At 39.6% G+C, this 18,389-nt stretch overlaps 2 protein-coding genes across 4 annotated transcripts; one reads left to right on the top strand and one right to left on the bottom strand.

Annotated features, from left to right (window-relative positions):
• Window positions 1-3,699: 3,699 nt before the first annotated feature.
• LOC139654906 (peptidyl-prolyl cis-trans isomerase FKBP8-like) lies at window positions 3,700-7,978 on the top strand. The gene is made up of 6 exons (XM_071532139.1): window positions 3,700-3,707; window positions 3,808-4,025; window positions 5,510-5,694; window positions 5,939-6,016; window positions 7,585-7,722; window positions 7,846-7,978. Exons 1-6 carry the CDS (start codon window positions 3,700-3,702, stop codon window positions 7,930-7,932), a joined length of 714 nt encoding a protein of 237 aa, XP_071388240.1. The 3' UTR covers window positions 7,933-7,978.
• Window positions 7,979-8,923: 945 nt separating this feature from the next.
• rasef2 (RAS and EF-hand domain containing 2) lies at window positions 8,924-18,319 on the bottom strand. 3 transcript variants are annotated; one of them, XM_071532151.1, is made up of 17 exons: window positions 17,613-18,318; window positions 16,557-16,709; window positions 14,200-14,290; window positions 13,732-13,827; window positions 12,460-12,537; window positions 12,243-12,358; window positions 12,085-12,153; window positions 11,297-11,378; window positions 11,068-11,138; window positions 10,704-10,949; window positions 10,557-10,614; window positions 10,296-10,440; window positions 10,090-10,171; window positions 9,834-9,948; window positions 9,640-9,753; window positions 9,464-9,540; window positions 8,930-9,383 (listed from the first exon to the last, which is right to left on the bottom strand). In XM_071532151.1, exons 1-17 carry the CDS (start codon window positions 17,930-17,932, stop codon window positions 9,281-9,283), a joined length of 2,016 nt encoding a protein of 671 aa, XP_071388252.1. In that variant the 5' UTR covers window positions 17,933-18,318; the 3' UTR covers window positions 8,930-9,280. The 3 variants fall into 3 exon arrangements, with proteins under 3 accessions (XP_071388254.1, XP_071388252.1, XP_071388253.1); XM_071532152.1 differs by having other exon boundaries at window positions 8,938-9,383; window positions 10,557-10,658; window positions 10,760-10,949; window positions 17,613-18,314; XM_071532153.1 differs by lacking the exon at window positions 12,085-12,153 and having other exon boundaries at window positions 8,924-9,383; window positions 17,613-18,319.
• Between the last annotated feature and the right edge of the window lie 70 nt (window positions 18,320-18,389).

Here is an 18,389-nt window from a genome sequence, read left to right on the forward strand (position 1 = left end):
CACTCTTCCTTTTCCCTCCCTCATTCAGGCCATATTTGTATTTTCTAAAAAGTCCATAATTGGGTTCCAAATATTAGCAAAGTCCTTTTGTTTCCCTTTAGCAATGTATGTCAGTCTCTCCAATCCAAGACAATTTGACAGTTCTTTCATCAACATTTTTAGTGATGGAGGGTCTACATTCCTCCAGTATAATGCAATCACTCTCCTTGCTTGAAGAAGTCCAAAGTCTTAATAGTTTTGTCTGTTTCGATGTCCTAACAAAGTCATCAGGGTAAATCCCAAGCACACAGAGTTTGGCACGAAAAGGTACGTTTTTCCCAATTATCTGTGATAGACATCTGATTACATTTTTCCAGAATATCTGTATTCTGGGGTAATCCCATAAACAATGAAACAGGGTCCCCTTCTCATCTAAGCACCTAACACAAGTGTCAGGAATGTTGGGGGACACATGGTGAAGTTTAACAGGGGTTATATACACTCTCATTGGCCATTTATACTGAAGCAATTTCAGCCTTGTATTAATCGATTTAATTTAATTTTAATTTAATCTATCAAGAGCTGACTCTGCTGAATGTGTTGCCAGAATATTATAAAACGTATGTAGATATGTGACCTTTACCATCTAAGTTCTTAAGTACGATTTCCTCGATAATTGATAGCGGTCGTTTGGACATTATCTGGTTACCTTTTAGTGATATAAAGCTTCTCAATTGCAAATATTTGAAGAAATGTTTTCTAGGGATCTGATATTTCTGACATAATTGATCAAATGAAAGGAAACTTCCATCTACATATAGATCAGAGATTTTTTGAATGCCCTTATTAGCCAATAATTTGAATCCTCCGTCTTTACCAGGTTTAAACTGATCATTACCCCAGATCGGAGTAAATTGTGATAATGTGACCACCTCACCTACATGTTTATGTGCTGTATACCAAATTGATTTTTGTTCAGTGTTTATCCACGCTGGGGGAACAGATGGAGAAAAATAAAACATTGCTGAACTTAATTGGGCCGCCCAATAATACCATCTCAAGTTGGGGAACTTAAGTCCCCCCTTTTCAAAAGGTAGGTACAATAGCTTAAGGCGGAGACTTGCTTTCTTATTGTTCCAAATAAATTGGCTAAATATTTTGTCAAGATTACTAAAAAAGCTGTTTGGTAGTGGAAATGGGAGCGACTGAAAAAGATATAAAAATTTTGGCAATATAGACATTTTACATTAGATTTATGCGTCCAATCACTGATACAGGCATGTTAGACCATCGATTCAGTGCCTCTGTTACCATGTCCACTAGAGGGTCATAATTTGTAGGAACTATATCCCTAAATTCAGGGGTAATTCTAACCCCCAAGTAACTAAATCCATCTTTAGTGGCCAGAAATGGAGTATCTACTATAGGATTCAGTCTCTCTTCCTTATTCAAAAACAGGACTACTGACTTGGATTTGTTGATTTTATAACCAGAGAAGCTACCAAATGATTCCGCCAATCTAATCAGGTTAGAAATACTAGTCTTTAAATTTGTCTGGAAAAAAATTACATCATCCGCATAAGGCTATGCGGTGTTTAACCCCCCCGATTGTGATACCTGATATACCCTTATGTAATCTTACTGCCATGGCCAGAGGTTCGATTGCTAGTGTAAACAGTAATGGGGATAAAGGGCAACCCTGTCTGGTTGATCGCTGTAGACTAAAAGGTCTAGAGACATTACTGTTAGTTAAGATCTCTGCAGTTGGGCTTGTATACAGTAGCTGAATCCACTTTAAAAAAGTTCCACCAAAACCATATCGTGGGAGCACATCAAAAAGATAGTTCCATTGTATTCTATCGAATGCCTGACAGGCATCTATTGATATCATTGCTGTATCTTTTGCATTATATTTCTCATACAGCACATTTAAAACCCTTCTAATATTGTGAAAACCTTGTCTTTTCAATACAAAACCATTTTGGTCATTACTGACCAGCTGAGGAAGGTATTGTTCCAATCTTATGGAGAGTGCTTTACAAAGTATTTTCATATCACATCCCATTAAACTAATAGGTCTGAAGGAAGAGCATTCAGTTGGAGGCTTGTTTGGTTTTAATATTAGGGTTATCATAGCCAATCTTAACGACGGTGGAAGCATTCCTTTATTATAAGAGTCTTCAAAGATGTCTAAAAGAGAGGATCTATTGGTATCCCATCAGGGCCGGGTGCTTTCCCACTATTTATATTACCTATAGCTTTAGAAAGGTCTTCTGTTTTTAAAGGACTAACACGCTCCTTTCATCTTCTGACAGGGTCTGAAATTGTAACTGGTCAAGAAATACGTCCTGATCTTATTTGTGCTCTGTACATTCTGATTTATATAGTGATTTGTAAAAGTTTATTTCAAGTGAGTCCACTGTCAAATCTCCGGATGGTGTTGCTATGCTGTTAATCAAGTTAGTCAATCTGTTCTTTCTTAATCTGCCAGGCCAATAATTTACCTGCCCTGATCGTAGTATGTTTGTTTCATCCATAATAGCCTAGACTTTTAGCTACTTTATCCATTGTCAATTTATGATAGTGGGCTCTCATTATATCCAAGTTACGTTGTTTTTCAGGATCATTTTTCTCATAAACATCTATCTCCAATGCTTTAATTTGGTTTTCTAATGTACGTATTTATGTCATAACTCTTGTGAATGAACACAAATGTATCACAGTAAAATATGCCACCAAACTTGGCACTACTGGACTGACATACTGTACATGCATAAGCAACAAACTGTCTCAATCAGATGCACAATATGGCCGCCATTAATGCATGAACCTGAGAAAGGGCATATGACTGTTTTCCATTCAAATTTGGAAGTCAAAAATGTCCAACTGGTGTGTTAATTACAACCTTTGTGCATTCCAGTGGTCCAGCTCAGAAAAAACTGTGAGATTTAGCTGATGTTATGTCAGTGATATTTGGCAATGTTAGCTAGCTAGTTAGCATAGAACGTTAGCGAATGTAAGGGCTCAAATTTATAACCATTTACCACACTGGTAATTTTAATAAGTTTAATGTCATGCAATGCTGAAAATGGAACTTAAGTGTGGTTCGAGGATTATAAACATGTTAAAGTAATGCTAACAGTGTGTACCAACGTGTTGACGTGACATCATTGTTTTTCTAAGTAGGAAATTTTAATGTCCGACTTTCCGACATGTCTTGAACGGAGAATATGACCATGTCACCACCATGTCATGTCAGCAAAAGCTTTTTTTTTTTTTCAATTGGAAGTTCCATCAAACTTCATTCCATCTGGTATAAATGCTTAAAGGCCAAATATGAATCTAAAGTCAGGTTTTGATTGGTGCAAGTGGACATGACATATCAGATATCAGTGCATATACAGAAACCCAATATGAGTTTGGACTATCATTTTAAAACTTGATATACAGTAGCTGTCAGCCCCAACACTGTATTTTAAACATGAATATCAAATTTCATGCATGAGTTACAAGGCTTAGGCATTTGTGGGCATGCAGGATGTTGCCGTCATCTGACTGGCTTGTTTTTGCATTTCTTCAAACTCACAGTTAGTATCACTCCTTTCCAATTCATTTATTTAAGCAATCTAAAACAGATAAGAGTGTGCTCTGGATGAATTTAAAAGGTCTAGCAGTACACCTGTCCCCTGTGATGCCCTGTGTTATGACTAAAATGCTAATATGGAAAGGTAATTCTTGGCTGTTTTCCTCATTGCCCTATGATGTTATTGGTTGTGTGTGTGTGTTCGTTTGGGTGTTTGTGTGTGTATGTACTTGCGTGTTTGGCAGGGAGCCAGATATTCCAGCCTGGGCACCTTTACTCTACCAGCTCCAGCTCCTGAACATCAGAGAGAAACCAGACGCTCTGACTCTGCCCATAGCCGACCGCATCCGCATTGGCAACCAGAAACGAGAGCGAGGAAACTTCCATTTCCAGAGGGAGGAGTTCAGTCTGGCTGCAAGAGCCTACTGCATGGCCCTGGATGTGCTGACCACACGCAGCAGAGGTAACTCATTGTCAAAATCTGAATTTATTAATCAGGAGCATTTTCATATACCAGGAATTTGTCATGGTAGTTGTTGTGTGGCCATTACCTTCTCAGAAAAATACTTCAAATGAAAATGGATGGACACACACACACACACACACACACACACACACACAAAACATAAACACTCCCTGTTTGTCTCATTCATTCCCTCCCTCCGTCTCTCATTCTCACCCACACACACCTCAGACACATTTCCACATTTTCAGCTCAGAATGACATAACAGATCTGTGCTCTCCGTTAGTCTATCACCGCATTAATCATGCTATCATGATGCAGAGCCACATCTATCTGAGGTGAGTGCCACCATAAATATTTTTGCTTAATTCTTTGGATAATCAAAGCTAATCGACTTTCATATTATTTCCACCTCCTTAATCACTTTAATCTTTGAAGAGGCAGGGTGGACCCAAGAGGGAAATTTGACTGAACAAGTCAGTGAAGAGAAGAGCATGGACTGCTTCATAATGTATCAATGATGATGGACCAATGGCTGAATTCACTGTGGCACTGAAGAGAGAGAGCGTTATATCAGGGCGTCAACATCATATATTTAGTGGATGAGACAGAGCCAGAAAAATAATTCAGCAAAGACGGAAGCATGTGAATCCTGTATTTTAGGCCTGTGGGATTTATTTTAGACATACAATACATATTACTTTGATTCTAACCTCTTGAGACCATAGTGCATTCTGTTGAAGTAACCAGAAATCATGCATGAAACAACATTTTGGACAGAAATGATCACATACCTTAAGGGTTTTGCTAGGTTTTCACAGGTAACTGCCAAAATGATAGGAAACACTTGAATGAATGCAAGATGTGAAATATAATGAAAGCAGGTACTTTGACACAGGTGTGTTCCCATCATGCCTAGGGGTCATGTATAAAAATGACTCTGCACTCCCAGTTGCCCATTACTTTGGTTACCATGGTTTGGAGAAGAGACCTCAGAGACTTTGACAAAGGCTCGACTCATGACTTGCTGATATAATATACAGTTGAATAGAAGATGCCCTCTCTCATAAAGACATCTGAAGGGACGTCCTCCTTGGAGGCGTTACAGTCTTCTATTATATCCCACAAGGTCTTGAATAATGACTATTCTCCATTCTAACATCGATATGCAAACAACAATCCCTCACTAATCTTTAACTATCAGCTCTCGCTTCAGGTGCTGACTGTAACGTACACTGCCGCAGTCAGAGGAACATCAAATTCAGCGCTTCTGTAATAGAATATATTTAAAAACAAGAAAACAAGCACATGCTGTCGTCATCGCTGCCCTAGAGTACATCAAATACCCAGGCAAACCTCTTCTTAGCGCCTTTGTGTCTATAATATGCCCGTGTCACCAATGAAGCTGAAGTTCACACAAACAAAAAGACATCCGTGACAAAGACGCTGGTGTGAGAGGCTGTGTGGCCCTGTTCCCTCCTAGATGGTGACAATGATGCGGCGGTGGCGGAGGAGGAGGAGGAGGTGCAGGACTACCGGGTGAAGTGTCTGAACAACCTGGCCACGGCTCAGCTGAAACTGGAACAGTATGACGAGGCGCTGCACACCAGCCGGGATGTTCTGTTCCTGGAGCCAAACAATGTCAAGGCCCTGTTCAGGACAGGAAAGGTGAGGATGTGTCATGTGGCGGCACTGTTGTGACTCCACAATACCATCAAATCTGATCCAATAAATGATTATTTCTGGGACAGATTCTGGAAACCCCCTTTGAGAACAAAATTAACTTGTTAATAGATTTAATCATGTTTGGGGGGGGGCGGCGCTACAATATTGCTATCTTGTTCTCTTCGTGTTATGATTTATGGGTCTTCCAACACAGCTCATACTATAGGTTTTGCAATCTGTTTTTCAGCTCCTGTCAGACAAGGGTGAGTATAAAGAGGCAATGGAGACACTAAAAAAGGCCTTGAAACTGGAGCCTGCAACCAAGGTGAGACTATGTGGGTGAGCATGTCTGTGTCCTCACCACTTCTCTGCCAAATCTGCCTGTGAATTCCATCCCTCCCTCACACACAAACACACACACAGCACAGGTCACTCTAAAATAGATAAAGCTACTATTTCCCTGATCAATCCAAATTAATGGTGAGTGTTTTCATTCCCATGTTCTCACACATTGTCCTATAGGGTTAAAAGAAAAATTTCAATTTCAAAATTCAAAAAAGACTTTCAAGCATGGATTTGTGTCATATTTCATTCAATATAATGATTTATTTGCATCCTATGTGTTGTACAACAAAGTTAATAGAAAATTATTGGTAGAATATTCTTACATGGACACAACCTCTCTTCCAAGAAAAAGAAAAACATGAATAAAATGAAATACTGACCAGAACCTTGTGCTCAAAATATAAGTTTAGAGAAGTGAAACAAGACACACACACATTCACACACATTAACCCTAGAAACTGGAGATGCCTATGATCCCAGTGCATTACTGTGGCTCCTTTCAGGGCCTGTTCTGTCTTGCTCGTGTGGATAGTGTAGTCTGCCAGATCCTCCAACTGCTCAGGAGTCAAAACCTTGTGCTGAGACGATCCAGACATTAACTAAATATTGTCACACTCGATAGAATGGCTTGCTGAAGCTTTATGAAGTGAGTGAAGAAGACTATGGGTAAGAAATAGACTGAATCATCATGACCATCTACAGTATATACTCTACAGTGTGTAATTAAGAGAGCTATTCAGAACGGTTCATCGTATCCAAAACTAACATCACTAATCTCAGTCAGTTTATGACCATCACATGTTCTTCACTGGAAACCTGATTAAATCCACTGCTGGCTGGATTTTGAATTCGTACAGTATAACAAACTGTGCAGCGTTTTCCTTTTATCCTCAATGAGGAACACTTGGCACGACATCAACTGTTTTCAACACACTCTGCCGCCTGTGTTACAGTTGACCTGACCTATAGAGCACCGTGCCACAGCCATGAGTATGTCTAGTCTAGTCTAGTCTAGACAAAACTAAAATATCTGCTGCTGCCGTCGTAATTACACCCTTGCCTCAATGGTGGATAAAATACTTTGGAGGAACCTGATTTAGCTGCGCTGTGAGAAAGGTTTGCACTATACGGTATGTAGCTGATGACAGAAAAACACAAGACAGTTGTAATAATGAACTACAAACAGGAAATGCCTTAAATGATACTGATGCATTTCACAGAAATTACAACTGCTGATGAAGAATGTTATTGAAAGCCAACAAAACGTGATGCTAAGCCGTTTGCATGGAATTTTGAGCATAAAATTGAACTTGTGTAAAGTACTTAAAGGAAAATTTATGTTAAATGTTTATAACTATTTTTATCAAAACATTGGCCATCAACCATTTTGGACTACTTTGTAGGATTTATATTTTAGACATCTACTGTCACCTGCTGGACAACTTCAATACTACATTTTGTTGAGAAGGTCCTATTATTCCTTTCCACCATCTTTTGACAAGAGTGATTCTTGTTTTGATTGTCACGTGTCTTCTTCTTTTTCCTCAGGCAATCCATGTTGAGTTATCTAAACTCGTCAAAAGGCAGTCAGGAGGCAACGATACCCAGAAATGGAAAGCTAAACCCAGTGAGGTGTTTGGAGAAAATATTGCACCGTTTCTGATTCCCTCTAAAAAGAAGCCATCTGTAAGCCATAATACAAATATCCCTGAGTAAAATGTCAATGCCTTTTATTCAGATTCAAAACAAACAAAACAAAACAAAAAAAAAAAACTGGCTACATTTTGACCATGTCATTTGGTGTTTTAGGGAATTTCCTGGAAGTTCCTACTTGGCGCTCTGGTGGTGGCCTTGGGCAGCTTAGTAACATCAGTCATTCTGACTGCGAGAAACTGACATCCTCTGCAGAAAGCACTGGGAAAACCATCATCATTATCATCATCTGCAGAAGCTAAATATCCTCTCCGGTCCACTTCATGAATTCAGTTCAAAAGAATTGTCTGCTGTGAAGATATGAGACAAGGTTTGCACTGAAAAATGGCCAAAGGCTGCTGATGGTGAAGTTGTGTGTATGTGAGTGTTAACAGGGTAGAATAATGACGCTTCACTGAAAGGTTCTATTTATCAAATTGTCATCAGAAAAATGAAGATAGTACAGCATTGTATGCATTCACAATACAATAAGATATTAACGCTGACCCATGAGAAAGAGGTTTGACACGGTCATCTGTCCAGTAAAGTCTATTTTTGGGGTCTATTAGGGAGTTTTATTTGTGAAAGGGATTACATTTGTTTTTGTCATTAAAAAACATTAAAAAATAAAAAATAAAAAAAAGAGTCCTGGAATATGTTCTTGTAATACAGATTATCATGTAAAAAAAATAAGGGGACTTGAAAGTTTTAAGTTCCCCATTTGAAGACTATAGCCAAACTACCCACACTTGTCTTAGTTAGCGAATCGCACTTTCAACATCAGAATCTGGTAAAACATTCAGCAGAATTAATGATAGAAATTCTTTCCACCAGCTGACATTTCACTGTATGCATGCCGACATATGCCAAGCAAAACTGCTGGAAAATATTCAAAATACATACTGTGTCAATAAGTGTGTCAAAACTGCAATGTCATGCACTGATGCTTAATAAAATGGTTAAAAAAAAAAATGTACTTGCCATTTTCTTTAATATTTTTTAAGAACCAAGTAAATCTACATCTCTATCACAGTAACCTTGTTTCCGTTTATCAAGTAAAAAAATAATAAAATAAAATAAAACAATAATCTGTGGGAATAGAGTAAAATTTTAGACAGGGCTTGCAAACCATGCTCATTTATTTCGATGGAATCAATGCTCTAACTTGAGTATGATTGAAGAAATAATTTAAAAAATACTTCATTTGCATCTGAATTGAGGCACCACTGTTTTTATTCATTACCAAATATATACAAAACTTTAAAAGAATAAAAGCATGATTTTGTTTGTATGACGTGCGTTTGATATTCGTACATCTTGATTTTTCAACAATAGAATCCTTCACTTTTGATCAGAGAATTAATCTTAAACATTTACCAAAAGACATTGAACAAGTTTGCGATTTAAATATTTAAAGGTTTAAAACATACACATGAGGAAATACCCTTGCAATGGCAACAGACAAACTTCAACTCTTCATCATCAAAAAATAAAATCATACGGTGTCCTTCATTGCTCCATCCCAGAGAGAAATATCTATTGGCATCAGTGTCTAAAGTCCACAGCAGCTGTTCAGTGTCTTCTTTGGATTGGCTGAACTCAGTTTGACCTGAGAATCTGACTGCCGCCTCAGTTTTACATTTTTCTTTACTTCTCTGTGGGGAAAAAGAGAAAATTGTTGAAGTGTTGCCATGGCTCGTGAAGGACAGAATACTGAAACTCTAAACTCTCCTACCTCGCCAGGTGAAGCACAGCCTCCACGATGTTGGTTCCCTCTTTGGCACTGGTTTCGCAGAACAAGGCACCGTACGCCTGCAAGAAAAAGGATTGACACGCTCGATTTCCCTCAATTTGTTTAGACACCAGTGGGAGGCAGGACAGGTTTTTAGTCGGGTGAAATAAGGAACGCACCTTGGCCAACTTCTCCCCATGCACAGTGCTCACACAGCTTCCCTCCGCAAGCGTTTCTCGGAGATCCACCTTGTTTCCAATAACGCACATTGGGATTTGCTCTTCTGTTGAGTCCTGCGTAACCAAGGACATTGTTAACTGTCATGTTTTTTTTGGGGGAGTAATTCTTCATCATTCACCCTTACCACACATACCTGAATCTGATCCACCCAAGCTCTGACATTAAGGAAGCTGCTTTCTGAAGTAACGTCATATAGCAGCAGGACTCCATGAGCTTTACGGAAATAGGACCTGGCAATACTGCGGAACCTACAGTAAATGGAAAACAACATTAAGCCAAGCGTCATCTGCATTCCTGAGCAATTATTTGGAACCAGTTTTAATTGACATCACCGTATTTTTTTCCTGTTCTTACTTCCTTGATAAACAATATGAGAGTTAATTCACTACCTCTCCTGCCCAGCTGTGTCCCATATCTGGAGACTCGTCTTTTCTCCGTCCACCAGCATCTTCTTGATTTGGAAATCAACCCCTGAGATTCAAATACCAGATGTTTCAAGATTAATTAAAAAGTGAATCTGAAATCAAGCTGTCATCCCAAAAGATTGCATGGGAGTTTTGTTTATTGACTGTGGTATGTTTGTTGTGGCACTCACCCAGTGTTGTCTGAATATCTCCTCTGAACTCGTTGAGCGTCAGCCGCAGCAGGAAGCTGGACTTTCCAGCTCCTGCATCTCCGGCTAAAACCAGACGGTACATTGGAGCCGGCTCCTCATTTTCTACTATGTCTGCATCTGATGGCTTTGTAACAAGGAACAAAAACAACACAAGCTTACTCAATTTCATATAGACTTTCTTTTAGATTGTAGCATTAACTCTAAAAAGGCATCATGCATTAAAAGGCTAACTGTTTTTACCTTTGTGGAAAAGGCAGACAAGCGTCTTCGTAATGATGACGCAATGGAACTGGCTTTGCTAGGAGCAACCGACAACGTAGCCTCAGATTTCACATCAGATATCTGATATGTAAGAAGAAAATACAAACAAATGTCAAATCCCCATACCTTACGAGCATATCAGCATTATGTGACTTGGTGTTTGCGCCTGGTGTTGTCCTAACCTCAACATCAGATGGGACATACGAGTAACTGTGGTGCACAGTTTCCACCGAGTTTCTACTGTCATCGCTGTCATAATCACTGCCTGAGCTTTCAGCTGTGTCCATCGGCAGGGCGACTCCACTGTCCAGGTACTTATCAGCCCAGCTGGTCACATGGCAGTAGGCCGACTTACTGGAATCCTGCTCTGAACTGCACCAAAACACAGACACACACACACACACACACGTTGGTTTTAGCTGTGACATTGATTTAATTCACCAAGATCAATCCGTAGATTCAGAGAGGAGTGGAAAAGACATTTGTAAACCTGCTGTGGATGAGTGTGCTTTGTCGGAGGGGCTTCATCCTTCTGGCTGGGATTTCATTTTGGGGAGATAGCTGTTTGGCAGATAAAACACAAAGAACTGAGGGTGTTGAATGTCACAGAGGAAACAGTTTTCAGACTTGAACAAATGAAAACAATTTACTGTCAGCATCCATCTGATGTGGAGCCAATACGTATGAGGAAATGTGTCATCTACAAACAAGGGACTTACCCTCCTTTTAGCTGCCACGGCTTCACTGGCTAATGCAGAGCGCAACCCGTCATTACTGTCATACAGCTTTTTGTTCATTTGCCTGACAGTGTGTGTATAAGCAAATCAGAGAAAAGGTCAGATGCTGATCATGTTTATCTTTACACAATGGATGTGTGGTATACACAAGTGGGTCAAGTAGCACTTTGTATTTGTTTTAACTTAAGATGAGTGGCATTTGCCACACTTTAAATTACAATGACTAACAGAAAATTGACACCGTCACTGGAAATTACTTTAAAGTCAATTTAGTATAACTTGTATGTGATTGACTATGTGCCTCACACAACCTGGATTGTCCCGATACACTAAAGCTTGTCCATTTGATTGTCCAAGTAGGTTGGACGCTAATAATTATTTGCAAATCACTGTTGTCGTGGAAAAAAATAGCTGATTCTTTCATGTTTTAACTTGAATTGAACGGTTCCATGCTTCTCTATTGAGCTGAGGAAATTCTATGACCCTTGGTGCAAAACTCATTGGATAAACTCTGAAATGCATGGTGTTCAAGCTAAAAACAAGACTGTTTTTCTTAGTTCCTAAAAGGTTGACATTTTGGAGATCAAAGGTTTTCACCCGGCGGCAACAAAACACTATTTGACCCAGGTATAGTGGTAAACACACAGATAAAGTGTGCTTGAAAGATATCCACAACGCATGCTTGATTGAAATGCAGTAAAACATTCCTCATCAAATGTCCATACTGGAAAACAACAACAACAACAGCATCAACTGCCAGACAGACTTACTGGAGAATCTGAATCTGATTGGAGTAAGACTGGTATTCTATAACCATCCTCTTCAACTCATCACTTTCTCTGTAAACACATACAAACCACACTGTTTGCATTCTACAGTGCATTGGGTTTACTATGTGAATCTGACATGAACTGAGTGGGGTAAAAACCTTTCATGTTGAACCTTCTGATCTGCATACATGTTCTTCAGCTTGTCGAGCTCTGAATGCAGAACGGAAATGTCTGTCTGGGCTTTCACCAGAGAGCTCCGCAGCTGCTCGTTTTCCTGAGGAGAGGAAGAGAATAAGTGGAACAATGCTATACAGCATGTGCATTATTTGATATAAATATTTAGTTTCTGCAGTAATTAGTCCAATCATTACATACCTGTGTAAGATCACTGATTTGTCTGTTCAGTCTGACAACTTCCTCCTTTGAATGGTTGAGTTCAGATTCCTCTTGGCTCTTGAGCATAAACATTTTCATGAGCATTTTGTTAATCACACATGTTAAGATGCTGTTGATAAGCCAACACAGTGTCACAGATGTGAAGCAGCCTATACAGTTCAGCAGTAGTGCAGAGAGGAGGTGAGTGAATGATCCTGGTTCAGTGTGTAGTCTGTAGACATTGCCATGCCTCCTAAAGGCCACTAGGGGTCATATAGGCTAACCACAGAACTTGAATGGATAGAGCGGTCCTTTCACTGTTTCTGCTATGGTCATTTGGCTGGTACACCACAAAATGGTGTCTATGGCAATTTAAGGGTTAGTTGCTATAGTGACAGATGTGTCTGTTGCACGAGTGCTTAGCAAATTGTCAAAACTCGGTGGAAATCTGACGTTAGCGACGAGGTTAACGTAGCATTATCAAAGATTGTGCTTCTCTCGCTAGATCAACTTTGGCCCCTTAAATGATATAAACTAACATAGCTTAGCCGACCTTTAGTGGAGAAGGAAAGTTAGCATTCACTAACTTCAAACAGCTAACGGACATCGGCTGAAAGAGATTAACGCAACTATAACCACGTCCACTAACTGCACAGATGTCAAAACTTTTGACCTATTTAAAAAGACAGCAGCAGCTTGTAAAAGGCCACCACCTAGTGGTGGTGTGAGTAACAACTCCATTCAGCTGCAAAGCTAGTTTTCCACTGCTTTGGTCCTTGATAAAAAAGCTCTCACCTCAGCGACTTGCTGTAAGTTGGTTCATACAGAAACTAGCCCAACAATACACATAAAAATGGCCGCCGCTACGACCATCCAGGAACATTGATTTAAATGGGAAAGGGTGTTCTAACAGTGAGTGAGTGAGTTACTTTACAGGCCCATGAGTTGCTTCATCTAAAAAGCAAGAGTCTGGTGTGGCTAATGTTTGTAAGCGGGGAAGTAAACAAGGTGCTCTCTGACAGGTCATCTAAAAAATGTGAAAAAGTTGGAAAATAACAACACTATGTATGGAGAGGCTAGGTTTTTCCAGAAGTCAAGGCAGAACTCCCCATACAAGAGTGCCTTGATTTATTGTACTCTGTCAGGTAAAGTGGCTTTCTTTTCACTCTTTTTCATGTTGCAAGAAACCATTATGCCATCTCCACACAATCACTTTGCTATGGATAAACAAGGTAAAGAAAATCATCTTGCATGTCGTCTATGGAAACCAACCTTTAACAGCCTGTCCACAGTTGCATGCAGGTCTGCAACCTCGTTGTCATGCCTCCTCTGCACGGTAGCCATGATTCCCTCCATTTTCTTATGCTCCTGCAAAACATGAAACCCAAGCAGTTAGAAGTGCCCACTGGCTCAGGAACTGAAGAGGGGCTTTCATCTGACGGTACAGAGGCTCTTTGTGAGACATGTAGCCTGCTGCTGTATTCTGTGTCACAAATATGCAGGTAACTCGCAAGAAGCAACGGAGAGGGCTGCAGGGTGAAGTGCCCTTCACTTCACTATGGACTTAAAAATGAATCAACTTATGTAGGCTATTTCCACATGCATTGTATCTTTGAATGAAAGTTTATACAACAGACAAATCGTCTAATTGTATTCATTAGAGGATCTATTTACCTATTAAACGTATATAAATCACAAGAGCAACAGTCCACTATGAACAATCCTTGGTATCACACTCACCTCTTCTCTCACCCTCTCTTCTACTCTGGCAAGTTGTTGCTGCATATCATCTTCCAGTTCTGCCAGCTGACTGTTGTTCATCTCCTCCGTTCTGTTTGAACACATATGTAAGCTCAGGTTTGTGTCGGCAAAGCAAAATTCTCCAACAACAGTCCCAGAGATGAATATAGAGTCGCCAATTTCAGTATTAGTAGGGATAAAAATAAAAATCCATATTCACTTGTAACAGCTTAGATAAAAAAAACAACTATTAGCTATCTACTTGACTGATTTGAGAGTGACTTCATACACGCTGTAGTTGTGCCTGCTTTGCTCTCGTCAGATGACAGCGTGTGAACCAATCACAGCCGAGGGAGGGAGGGCCTTTGAAAAGCAGATTCCAGAGGTGCACAAGGTTTACATCTTTGTATGTGAGATTTCTCAGAAGTGACAGTGTAGCCTCACATAAGTTCTATTTTTAGGAGTAGTTTTGCATCAAGATTTCAAGGGTCCATTTATTTCAGCAGTGCCTGGGAATATAAATGGGCGTTTCTCCAGTTTGTAGGGGAGTATGAAAAACTGGCTGAGCAACACATTTAAGTGTTCCTACTTCCTTGAATGTGGAATGTCACCTTTCTCATGGTTACTGAACCAAAACAAAACAAAAAAAGAAAAAAGTCTAGACACAAAACAAAAAAAAGATCTTAGATGCAAACCCCTCCCATGTGTGGGATTAGAATTTCAATAGTTGATTCAAAGTGTTGTATAAGAGATATCTTCCTTGAAGAGAACAAGGAAGGAAATTATCAAAACATTTTCATTCACATCTTCCTTAAACATTCAGAAGTATTTACACAGTATTTACAATCCCTGTTGTTCAACCCTATATCAGTTATGTAGTAGCTACTATAACAAATCATTTAGTTAGTCATTCAGTGGGGCTCATTTTGGTCAAGTATCTTCCATCTACAGCCATCTGATCTGAGGAGGACTGATATCAGAACAAGATAATAATTTCTGTTTTTGAGCCTAAATGACCAACTTCATAAAAGATTCAGTCAGATTGTACTGGGAGTCCCAACCCAATCCTTGCCAGTTGGGTAATTTGTGAATCTTGAAAATATTTTAGATCTTGAAAATTCACACAAACGATTCTGCTCAGATTAACTGCATTAGTGTGCCAATAAAGCATTAATCGACATGAAAGTACTGTTGGTCAGATCCACAGATCCAAGTTCAAACAATGGGCTGTCCTTGGATAAGTTTAATATAAAATTTTAATGGGAATAATTCCCAGGCAATCAAGCCCACCTATGGATTTATGGCTCCATCCTTTAATTTGTATGGGATGAGATTTGTTCCACCAGACTTTACCCCTTTGAATTATGTGTTCTGAATTTGTGTGTGAAAGTTGGCATTGAGAATTTTGTGACAATGTAATGGAAAAACAGTTTTAAATTGCTATCAAATTACTTAAGTAAATTACTGTTATACAGTATGTATTACAAATTTGCAAACTCTACTCAACCTTTCAAAACCTCATTTCAAATTCAACTCTTGAAAAGCTTTCAGATTGTGGCAACATCTAGCTACTTAGGAAAAGCAGTAGCCTGCAGATAAAATCAAACTGGCTACAGAAGCCCTGAGAGGCAAGAGAATTAAAAACTGGAAATCGGGAAACTTGGATCCAACTATCAAAGTTTTGTCTAATTTTTGACTTACCAACAGGCAAAAAACTTAGCCAGGATCCTTTCCCCATTTCCCCCCTCCTGTTGCTATCTCAACATACGTATTGCTAGTGACCAAGTTACAGACTAACAGGTAGCATATTAAACTGCATCAACACTGAAAGACCCCACTAGCTGCTGAGTGAAGCAGTAGATTCTTGGTGGTGCGGTGGTCTTGTCAGTGATTGGGGTCTGTGAGGGTTTGTGCCTGGTCCTTGATTGACTGTCTGGTTTTCAGCCACAAGAGGGCAGTAATGCTCCACTGCTCTGTGTTCAAAACTAACTGTTTCAGGAAGAACATTCACAGTTTATGAATCCCTCATAAACTGAAAATTGAATATTGAAAAACTTAATTTCAAACAAGTAAACACAGGTTCATTTTTTCATTTAGAGTTCACTTATCACACACAAATTCAGAACACATAATCAAATTCAGTTGTCTGGTGGCACAAATCTCACTCCATAAACCCGTCCTTGAGCTTCTATAACACTATATGATCTGATTAATTCTGAGTCTATAACCATTCCCATTGTTTTTTTTTTCTTTTCCCCATGCAGGATTAAAGATTAAAGTACTGAACGGCCTGGAGCTGTACCAGCCCCATATACTGTAGCCCTTAATGTTTTGAAGATGCAGACACTTGTTCTTACCGCTTCAAACTGCTCTCCAGCTGTTCGCTCTCCAGTCTGTGGTCCATGCTTTGATTGATGAGAGAGTGGATGACGTCCTCATACTGCTGCAGCAGAGCCGTGTTTGCAGAGGAGTGGATGGCCTGGTACAATTCAGCCAACTGCTCCCTAAGACTATGGGAGTAGAAAAGGAAAAAATATATACTAATGTATTAACAAATCTAATAATGAAGAGGTTAGCACCTGAGATTAGAGTTCCTTCACTGCCCCACAAGGCATTGTGGGTATTAGAGTCTTTGTTATTAAACAACAGAAGTTCAAATGGGTGTATTTTCTTTAAATCTTAACATATGAACATGTGGCTTGGTAGATATCTTATCAAATTATGTTTCTGACCAACCCATAAAATTTCAAGCGGATTGACTACTTTGTCATGATTGCACAGTCAGTTGAACATTTTGTGCGAATTCTAAAAAAAAAAAAAGATAAGTTAATAACTTGACAACTTTTGAACCGATCACTTAGCGTTTCACAAACTAAGTAAAGGCACACCCATTTAATGTACTTTCCAAATTTCGTGCCTTTCTGACCTGTGGTTCATAAGAAGGTGGATTTTAAAGTTTTTACAAAAAATCCAAAATGGATTCCAAAAAGTGATGGCAGACATTATGGGTCCTAGAGGCAATGTTCAGCATGTCCAATATAGAACCTCCTTGGTCCACATAGCTACACATTTTGTATAACGTTTCATATCTCTATGACTGATCCTTGTCTTTGAGATTTTATTATAGCGCCCCCTATGGACCAATCAGTACCATTCTTTGTGTCCACGACAGTTATGAGTCACCAGACTATCTTTGTGCCAAGTTACACACACAAAAAAAGTTCCCTATGTGTGCCTGAGATATTGGACAGAATAAATAATAATAATAAAATGGGATCCATAGAAACATAATGAGTCACCACAATGATAATTCCTATAACAACCTAAAAACAGAAACACAGTTTGGCACATGCCGATGGAGTAAATACACTACATCCTGTTTAGCACGGAGCTGACAGCCGGTTGTGACTTGCCTTTCGGAGAGGAGCGCACCTGCACCATCTATCCTGCCCACAAACTCGTCCCACGGGCCGCCTTGACTCAGGGAAGACCCTCCGCCGAAGGACGCCAGGTCTAACGTCTCGGAAACCTCTTGAAACCTCGACGAAAAGTTTCCGTAATCGATGTATCCGTCTGCGTGCGGGTCGAACTTGTTGAACAAAGTTTTGATCTCATTCTCGGGAACATTCAGCTCTCGGCAAACAACGGTGAAGTCCTCGTACTCGATAGTGCCAGACTTGTTTACATCACACGCCGAAAATAACCGCTGAAGGCTGGGTCTGTCCATTGTCATGTATTAAATAAAACAACACACACAAAAGCACATAAACCTTGAAACACTTAAAATAAAAGACAGCTTCCCAGGCACAGATTTCTTCCACAGCTCTGTAGTCATGCGCGTCAGCAGCCTATCAGCCAGCAGTCAATATAAAAGCCTCTATTAGAGTCTCAATTAAAGTCTCCACGGGCGATAAGAGCTACTGATTGGTCCGCATTTCACTGTAGGTGTGTATCATCCATCTGCATATAGATCTAAAGGTTATTCCTGCTGTACTCATTTTAGATGTATTTGTCTTCATCTTGAATTAGCTGTAATATCAGATCGATGTGAATGGCAGCGCTGGAAAACAGCCGGTATCGTAAAGCTCAGTTACTTTTTGGGGGATGGTGGGAACATTCAAGCGCTCTGCTCTGTTTGTCTTTAAGGTGTGTGTGAGTATGGATGTGTGTGTTTGTGTTGCATGCGTAAG

The sequence above is a fragment of the Centroberyx affinis genome, unplaced genomic scaffold (assembly GCF_046629955.1).
Source record: "Centroberyx affinis isolate AG114_WGS23_722 - 3 ecotype Tasmania unplaced genomic scaffold, CSIRO-AGI_Caff_v1 ptg002167l_1, whole genome shotgun sequence".
In the NCBI taxonomy this organism is placed as follows: Eukaryota; Metazoa; Chordata; class Actinopteri; order Beryciformes; family Berycidae; genus Centroberyx; species Centroberyx affinis.